This window comes from Alosa pseudoharengus, unplaced genomic scaffold, assembly GCF_046254945.1.
Source record: "Alosa pseudoharengus isolate Yale_2024_CS ecotype anadromous, Long Island Sound unplaced genomic scaffold, YU_APseudo_1.1 YU_APseudo_1.1_scf_17, whole genome shotgun sequence".
Lineage (NCBI taxonomy): Eukaryota > Metazoa > Chordata > Actinopteri > Clupeiformes > Clupeidae > Alosa > Alosa pseudoharengus.
This window is the reverse complement of record NW_027468640.1, coordinates 35,476,357-35,485,979: the sequence shown is the minus strand read 5'-3', so window position 1 is coordinate 35,485,979 and position 9,623 is coordinate 35,476,357. Positions and strand designations below refer to the sequence as shown.

Here is a 9,623-nt window from a genome sequence, read left to right as displayed (position 1 = left end):
TACATCTATGTAGTGAAATAATATGAGGTTATCTAGCACTGATCCATATTAAGCGTATGCTACAAGCAGTAATACACTATGAACAAAAGATAAGCCGTCTCTAAAACACAAGCTGTGTAATTCAAATGACTACTGTATGTCTGTCCACATGTAATAATCTCCTGGTGTGTAATTGAAATGACTACTGTATGTCTGTCCACATGTAATAATCTCCTGGTGTGTAATTGAAATGACTACTGTATGTCTGTCCACATGTAATAATCTCCTGGTGTGTTTACGTGTACCCAGCATGCTCTGACCCACCTGTTGGAGTAAGAATGGTTGTGCTGGCTCTGGCTCTGGCTCCATGTGCTCTGAGATGGGTACGGGTTCATAGGTCTCCGCTGTGAATCTACAAGCATGTGAGAGACAAATACAACATACATGCATCTTGTCCTATACTTCCTACAATCACAGAGGATCTCCCCAAACCATACCTAAACCTGTTACAATATATATTCAATTTACATTATAGCTTGTTACATTACATTTACATTATACCCCAGAATTCTACACATATCAAGACCATTTGAAGGTGAGTCATGATAGTTAACAGTTTTTATACTGAACAGCAAAGTTATAGAAGTTATTATATACTTCAGTCCTCTGAGTTTCCCTAAGATTGCCTTCACTAAAATATATCCCACAGGTCAATTACTCCTGATTAGTTCAGTGTCCCTCACCAGTTTGATGTTAATGAGCCAATTACATACTGTCATATGAGCATATGATTGCTGCTCTGCAAAACATCACAAACGATACTTAACAAGCTGCAAGACAGTGTTAGAACAAGCTGATGAGTCTCAACATCTTAGGATAAATTTTTCGGATCGGATTTGTTTATCATTTGTGAATATGTCTGCATAAAAAAAGGCTCTCTTTCAATTGAATTGATCAGATGAGTACCGGTAATATTGCGACTGGCAACAAAACACACTTCATGCATCCGTGCGCAATACCAGCCACCGGGGTAATGTCTTGTGGGTAAAACTCATGCATGCATAGCCAAAAGATTATTCATTCAACACTTGGGACAGTGTGTACTGCTCCATGCTGGCTCATATTGTCCCTGTTTGCCTACTTAGCCCTCGCCGGATGTGAGTGTTGCTGTCTGTCTGACTCACTAGTGCAGTTGATGTTGTCCCCATCTTCATAATTAGCTCTTACTGTGTGTGTAAATGTGTACACACGTCTGCGTAGGTTTCTGCTGTGTGACTCACTGCTATCTGCATGTTGTCCCATTTTGTTTACTCATCTTTCCCCGTACGTGGTGATGTGATTATGTTTTCATTTATCTGACACCGTCCTATATGCATATCCACCTCTTACTCAGTGTGTGTGTGTGTGGTCATGAATGTTTTAGTTTGATGCCTTCCCATATGCATACACAACTCATATGTTCACAATTCTTAGCAGACACTTTAGTCCAAAGCTGACACTGCCAATACAGCCCCAACACTTGATATTGCAAAATGTAGCATTGTTGATCAGGTAGGACTGCGACCCATTTCGTCATTTTTAGACAAACTGGATACCATCTTTGTGCTATCCATGGGGTTGCTTTGAGGTAATGTAACTTTTTCTCTGTATTTACAGTGCAACCCGAAAGTTTTCAGACCTTTTCAAGTTTTCCACAATGTGTTGTTTCAGACTCATCTTAAAATGGATTCAATTAATTTATTTTCTCATCAATCTACACACAATACTCAAACACTACAAAAAAAGCATGTGTTTGCAGAGTGTTTTGTAAATGTATGAAAAAAAATAATAAAAGACTGAAATATTCAATTTTCATAAGAATTCAGGTTTCCCACTATTTGTATTTGTGGTGGTAGGTGAAGGGGGGGGGGGGGGTTTCTGTGTCGGAGTCGATAAAATGAATAGCCTAGTTATACTTCCGTTGCACGACAAGTTGATAATGACAACTTTTGTCAATCCCATCATCCCATTTCAATACCACAACATAGAAATTTTTTGTTTGGTGGTCAATTTTGATATTGTGGTGGGCTGCCACAAATTAGTCAATGTATGGAAAACACTGCTTTGTTTTCATGCTTGTAATTAAGCTCTGGTGCATCCTACTTCTACCAATGGTCCTTGAGATGCTTCTACAACTTGATTAGAGCCCACCTGTGCCTAAATTAATTCATTGGACATTATTAGGAGAGGCACACATCTCTTTATATAAGGTCTCACAGTTGATGGTGTATGTTAGAGTGAAAACCAAGCCACAAGAGAATTGTCCGTAGACCTGCGAGACAGGGTTGTGTGAAGACAGATCAGGGGAAAGGATACAAGAACATTTCTGCAGCATTGAGAGTGCCGAAGAGCACAGTAGCCTCCATGATTCTCAAATGGAAAAACGTCTTCCTAGATCTGGCCGCTCAGCCAAACTGAGTACAAAGGCGAAGGGCCTTGGTCAGATGGGTAACCAAGGACCCAATGGTCGCTATGATTTGTTGTGGAGTATTGGAGCATTGTGTGTAGACTGATGTGAAAGAAAATGTGAAACATAATAAAATGTGGAAAACTTGAAAGGGTCTGAAAACTTTCCAGTTGCACTGTATGTGTGTGGTCGTGTAGGTACATTTTTGTTGGTCTAATACCATCCTCTATCCTCTATCAATGAGTGTCCTTTGGTGTGTGTGTGACTGCCTGTCTGACTCACAGCTGTGGCTCCTGCCGGGCCTATCTGCATACTCGGCTCTCAGCGCTGCCACGATCCTCTGTGCGGACGCAGACAGTGGGCCTGCATACAGACGGCTGAACTGATCCTCCATCTCTGTCCCTCTCGCTCCCATTCTCTCTATCTACTGGTCGTCCTGCAGGGTGTAAGATGTTACGTTAGGGAGGCTCTACTCTCTTGATTCACTGAAAACATTGCTTTCTCTTGCTCCAGCACATTTCCCCACTTCAGCTCGAGGGAAAAGGTTGAAATAGCATATCAACAATGCCAAACTCGACCAAACTTATTCAGTGCCAATATTCAGTTCAATTCTCGATGAACCGGATATCACACTGGATTTGCAGTCAATGTCATGTCTCTACACTGTACACAGTAAGAAATAAACCAAACCTAAGCCATTAGGAAGCAACCAGGTGAATGACCACTACAGACTGTTAATTTCAGTAGGCAGAATGAGAACCAAATCGGAGCAGGCATACAAAAAGTAGGAAAAGAAAATGATTAAATGCTTTTCATATTTTATTTTTTTTAAATACAAAATTTAAAGTGCTTTTCCCCCTTTCCTCTGACCAACCTATTGCACAAAACAAACACCACAGTGAGGGCATGTTTGGATGACCTCAAGGATTGCTATCCAACTTCCACTCAGTCACTTATAAAGCATAATATAGGACATAGTATATAAAGTCTAAAAGCAACATCATATTAGTAACACAAAAGACATTAGAAAGTGCATTAGAATTAGAGCATACACAGAGAGATAGTCTATTGCACGCATACCAACAAAGAAAAAGAGTAAACTAAGGTGCATGACGTGAGAGCCACCGGGTCAAAACGTGGACCGAATAACTAATATGGGATTTCCCACTTCTAATGCGGTACCAAACCGCCATCTTCACCAGCTGTAATTTGCGGCAGTGGGTCTGTGTGTGTGTGTGTCGGGGGTGAGGGTGCTCGGGCAGAAGGAGAGCTGGCAGAGATAAGTTGTGTTGAGGCCGCTGTGTCGTCTGGTTCACTCGTGGTCCTCCCAGTCCTCCAGCACTCTGCTCAGCTGGGACGGGTCCAGATGGAAGAGCACATACAGCTCCCTCTCCCTCCTCAGGGGGGCGCTCCGCTTCAGCAGGGAGCGCTTCGAGGAGAGCTCAGCAGTCACCTGCTGCAGCTGCTTGAAGAAGGAGGCAGTCTGCTTCTCCAACTCTAGCATGGTTTCAGACATGTCCTGAGAGAGAAAGAGAAAGAGAGAGACAGGGCAAAAGATTGACTGTGATTGCAAATAAAAATTTATCGGACAGATCTTAGTTTATGTGATTTAATGTTCAAAATTCACATTAAAATGCTAGAGGGAAATCCAGCTACTAATGCACAGGTGAGGAGCCAGCAGCAGCAATAAGCACGTACCTGCGGGGACAGCTGCACCTGGCCGGCCTCACAGAGAGCAGTCCGCCTCAGAGCCTCATGCTCCTCCTCCAGACCAACCTGCAGACTCTGCAGTTCAGCCACGGCCAAGCCCTTAGAGCCACCCAGCTGCTGGACCTCAGCCGACTGGGCAGAGATCAAGTCTGTGAGGTCGACCAGACAGTCAAAGCAGCGGTCAGTCTCCTCAGGGAACTCCAGCATGGCCAGCAACCTGCAGGGATGGACGAGGAGTGTCCTGAAACATTGGCGGCTCCGCAGTAGTCTAAATATCTTAGACTACTTCTTCTAATGCGTATTAACTACGCTATTACATTTGGCTTGTCTTGGATGGTCCCCCTCATTCTATGTGCTATGGGCCAGCAATCATTTCTACTTTGTTTTAACTAGTACAGTACAACAGTATCTTTAAAGTATTGCACTGATTTATGCTATGATTATGATTATGATTAAGAAGATTTGAAGTATGAAGTATGAGTATGAAGATTTACGAAGCCATACTGGTCCGCATTCCTGTCTACTCCGTTTCCCACACAGTACCACAACAACTTTCTATCATCTATCTTCTATCATCAAACCTCTATCCATTTACCCATTCACTCTCACATCTATCAAACTATCCAGATCGATCTATCCAACTATCCATCCATCCATCCATCTATCCATTAATCCTTCCTTTTACCTATCTTCTATCATCAAACATCTATCCATTTACCCATTCACTCTCACGTCCGTCCATCCATCCATCCATCCATCCATCCATCTATCCTTCCATCCATTAACCCTTCCCTTCACCTAGTATAACCTTTCCCCATCTCTGGACTCCTCGTGCCTCTCACCTCTTGACGGTGGGGTCTTTAGTGCTGAGGATGGGCTCACTCTGAGGACCGGGCACGCTCTCCTGCAGACGCCTCAGCTCCTCACTCCGCCGGGACGTCCACGCGGCCTCTTCCTCCTCCAGGGTGCGCGCCAGTCGCTCCGTGCGTGTGAGGGCGGCGACGTGAGCGTCCCGCTCGGCCCCCAGCAGCGCCCGCAGCAGCTCCAGCTGGGTGAGCTGGCTCAGCAGCGCCCCCCATAAGTGTTCCTGCAGAGTGGCGACGTGCTTCACCGTCTCTGCCTGATCCCGCGCGTCCGCCTGGAGCACAGGCAGGCAGAGCGCCTTGGCACAATGGTGAAGGAGGGCGAGGAGACGATCCGCTGGCACGGTAGGGGTAGCGTCGGGGTCGGGGGGCACAGACTACAAGAGGATGGGGTGAAAGGAGAAAGAAAGACTTTATTCTTTATTTAAAAAAAAAAAACGACTTTCTTTGCACACAATAAAAACAAGCCCACATTAAAAGAAAAAAAGACAGAAAGAGCAGTTACATGTGTTTCACTAGTTTGTGAAAGCAAGGATGTATCCGTCTTGTCCATATGTTTAGGGGACAGATGCATTTGTGAGATAAGGTGTGATCATCCAGCAAGTGAGACTATGACAGTCTCTGTGTGTGTGTGTGTGTGTGTGTGTGTGTGTGTGTGTGTGTTAGGTGTGGGTCTCACCTGTGCATCGGAGCTCCTCTTCTGTGAGAGCCACTCCTTGGACGCCCTGGCTCCGGCTTCCTCTGCCCGCGCCTGCACCAGCTGCGCCTGGACCAGCAGGAAGGCCGCCTGCAGCCGCGCCAGCTCGCCCTTGTTCCTCTCCACCACATCCCCCTCCTCCTTCCCATCATCCCCCTCCTCATCCAACATGGACGTTTCCTCAGCAAGGCACCTCTGCAATAATGAAATGACAGTATTTGATGAGGGCCATGGCAACAGCTAATGAGCACCAGCAACTCTTGTTATGGTGGGGCTATACTTCAACCAATTCAAAAAAGGTGAACAATTACTTTGTGTTCAATAGCTAAAAAGAGAAGAGATGTTAAAGATTAAACCTGGTCAGACTATATGAGGAATATGAGCACTAGTTAAAATCTTGTAGCTACTAACCACCACAAATGGACCAGTGGCAGAAAAATAATCAGATCTGGTACAGGTGTTTCTAATGTGTAGGCCTGTTCCCAGTGTGTGCTAATGTACTGTAGGGCTTACCTTGTAGTGACCCATAACGTTGTGGTGGTGTAGGCCTGTTCCCAGTGTGTGCTAATGTACTGTAGGGCTTACCTTGTAGTGACCCATAACGTTGTGGTGGTGTAGGCCTGTTCCAAGTGTGTGCTTAATGTACTGTAGGGCTTACCTTGTAGTGACCCATAATGTTGTGGTGGTGTAGGCCTGTTCCCAGTGTGTGCTTAATGTACTGTACTGTAGGGCTTACCTTGTAGTGACCCATAATGTTGTGGTGGTGTAGGCCTGTTCCCAGTGTGTGCTTAATGTAATGTACTGTAGGGCTTACCTTGTAGTGACCCATAATGTTGTGGAGGGCGAGCTGCACTTCCTGCAGGTACGGCTGCAGTGGGAGAAGGGAGAGCAGGGCAGCCGAGCGGCGGGAGTGGCACTCCATCTGCAGGTACTCCTGCTGCTTCTCCACAGCATCACTCTCTGCAAACACGAGGCCCTGCAGCTTTTTCACCTCGCCTTGGAGGTCCTGCAGCACCACGTTAGTGGTCACGTTTTCCTTGGCGAGAGCCTTCGCCACCGCCACGGGCTCCGTTCCTCCGTCGTCCTGCTCCTGGCTCTGAGCGCGCTCAGACAGAGCCGAGGCGCCGTCAGCATACCTCTGCCCCAGACCCTGGAGCTGGAGGAGACGCTGGTGCTTCAGACGCTTCTGCTTGTGCAGGTTCTCCAGCTCCTGCTGGAGCCCCACAAGACTCTCGTCAGCAGTGTCCTCCACCACATCCACGAGCTCATCACTCTCATCTTCCTCGTTTAACTCCAGTTGCCTTGACCTCATCAGCTGTTCCAATTTCTCAAGCTCCAGCTCGGTCAGGATGGGCTTGCCCAACTCAACTAGGCTTGTGTACCCACGCTCCTCCTCCTCAGACAGAACATTCTGGGCTCCAAGACCGCAGAAGAAGTGCAGGAATTCCTGGGTTTCCGCGGTGTCATCAAACATCCAGTCAAACTCTGTGGGCTTCAGAGTAGAGGCTTCTGGATAGCCCAGGCGAAACAAAGTCTCCACAAAGTGGACCCCGCTCATTGTGCAGTTAAGCTATTTCAGTCACACACACACATACTCAAACACAAGCTGAAGAGCACAAAAGGAGGGGAATTAACTGGACCTCTGCTCTGTTGTGTGTGGATCAGTGAGTTAAAATTGTTGGAATACTTTGTTACTCACTAGTAGCAAAACAAAGAGTCTGGGTTAGAGAAGGCAATGTTTGGACACCTGCAACGTTAACTCCCAGGCACACACGGAAAGATGAACCTACACATATGCACCTAACATTAAATAACAAAATGAATCCTCTCACCTCACCGTTCGAGTAACAACATTGACATTATGACAAAACGTAAACATTGTGATTATATAAGCATGGTTGTCGTGCCAGAGAAGCACACAGAACATAAACAGCAGGACATATTATTATCACGAGATTGGTTGATTTAAGCTATTTAAATCCTAAATATTTAAATGAGCAAGTCTCACAAGTTCACTTTTACATTAAGGCTAAAATGTTTAGTAAAATTTGTATTAAGGCAGTTCACTAGGCCTAAAAGGCTACAAGTGGACCTGAGGTATGATGGGCTATCTAAAACATGTTTCATAAAGATCTAACTTTCAATTAGGTCTATAGGCTCACTGTCCTTTACAACCATCAAAAAAATTGCCAGCAGAGGGTCAGTATGCATTACTATTAGACATGGGTTTTAGCCCTACTTGCAGTCTTGTGCTGTTATGCATCTTGACTGTCAGTTTTCAATTTGTGTCAAGCTCATATTTTTATTTTTCTGTGAAGACAGTAGGCATATGTGCACTTTTGTACAAAGTTTTATTTAGGGCAGCCTGTAGGCCTAGGCTATCTGCCATAAAACTATTACCCACGCCACTTACCCATTTGAATATCGAAATGCCACAGCAGTGCTAAACCTTACCTCTCAGTTGTAGACACTGTGAAAACAGGTCTACATAGTTTTAACGGTCAGTTTTCATTTGTAGGTAGCATTATCAATTGAGAATAATGAAGGGTTCATGGGATATATAGTATTCTATCTATCCATCTATCTATCTATCTATCTATCTATCTATCTATAGTATTCTATATCTAGAATATTATATGATGTAGTTTAATGGCGGTTAACTAGGCCAGTGGTTTTCAAAGTGGGGGCCGGGGCCCCCTGGGGAGCCGCGAGGGTGTGCCAGGGGGGACTCAGCAAGTTGGAGGGAAAAATAAAAGCAAGAAATAAATACATTTGAAACATTTAAAATATACTATGAGGGTTGTTATACAATGCCATTATAATAATGTGACGCATATCTGAACATATTTCCCATGATAATGACTGGGAATAATAGTAGAGTGATGGCTCTCATATAGCAGAAAGCCCCAAATATTTTTTTTACATACGTATGCTCCATCGCGATGTGGTTGTGGCTAAAATAATTATTAGATTAGCAGCTAGCTTAATGTATTTTTACATTTGCCGTAGTATTGTCGACGGGTTTAATTAATAAAAAATCAAGGGGGTCCTTGGCCAGAACCTAGTGGTATTTGGGGGGCCTTGTCGTGGAAACGTTTGGGAACCCCTGAAATAGGCTACCTTAGCCAAAGATTGTTAAGGCGGACCCTTACAATCTTTGCCTTAGCTTTAACCACCAACCAAAAAGCGTTCTGTTTTGTGGTCTTCCAACTCCTCTGACATGACATGTTCCCTGCTTGCGCGAGCGAAAAAGACAGCCTCCCCCGCCCTTGGAAGTCAGAATCACATTTCATGTCACGAAACGCCTAATAGCGTTACAATAATAATACAGGCCTAAACGTAAGTTACACGTTAGCGGAATCGTGAGACAACGTTAAAGTTACTTTTAACTTAGCGCGAAGCTTTCTGAGTTAATGTTAAGTGTTCCTGTCTTTTGCGGATTAACGCAATTTTTCCGATCTTTGACTAACGTTAACGTCAGCTAACTTGCTAACTACTTGTAAACTCTAGGCTATGACTACTTTCAGTAGCGTACGTTAACAGTATTGCTTCAATACCTTCAAACAGATAAAACATTTATCCACGTCCAAAATAGGCCTACTAACATGCCTGCAGTGAATACCGAGACATAAATCTCTTACCAAAGATTGCTCTTACCTCTACAAAATCAAACTCCCGCCGTAGAAATCACTGTACGGAATGCGGGAGAGGACTAAAAGCCGAAAGCCAATCCCATTTAATTCCTTTCGCCCTAACATTTCTGGTGCATTACTGCCATCTACTGATCTAATAGAGAAGTGCAGAGGGGCTTGAGAGACTTCAAAAAATACAAATTTCAAGTGTACATTTTCAACTATGCTACCGTTTGACCGGCAACATTTCATGTTTTTATATTCGTAGGCGATGGTTTATTTTCCTTTAGTCTATA

The 9,623-nt window shown here is 44.6% G+C and overlaps 1 protein-coding gene across 2 annotated transcripts; it reads right to left on the bottom strand.

Moving 5' to 3' along the window:
• Positions 1-3,286: 3,286 nt before the first annotated feature.
• Positions 3,287-9,373, bottom strand: haus3 (HAUS augmin-like complex, subunit 3). Of its 2 annotated transcripts, XM_076289793.1 has the most exons (6): positions 9,353-9,373; positions 6,510-7,301; positions 5,678-5,890; positions 4,978-5,375; positions 4,124-4,352; positions 3,287-3,944 (listed from the first exon to the last, which is right to left on the bottom strand). In XM_076289793.1, the coding sequence occupies exons 2-6, from the start codon at positions 7,251-7,253 to the stop codon at positions 3,738-3,740; spliced, it is 1,791 nt and encodes a 596-aa protein (XP_076145908.1). In that variant the 5' UTR covers positions 7,254-7,301; positions 9,353-9,373; the 3' UTR covers positions 3,287-3,737. The 2 variants fall into 2 exon arrangements, with proteins under 2 accessions (XP_076145908.1, XP_076145907.1); XM_076289792.1 differs by having other exon boundaries at positions 6,510-9,362.
• Between the last annotated feature and the right edge of the window lie 250 nt (positions 9,374-9,623).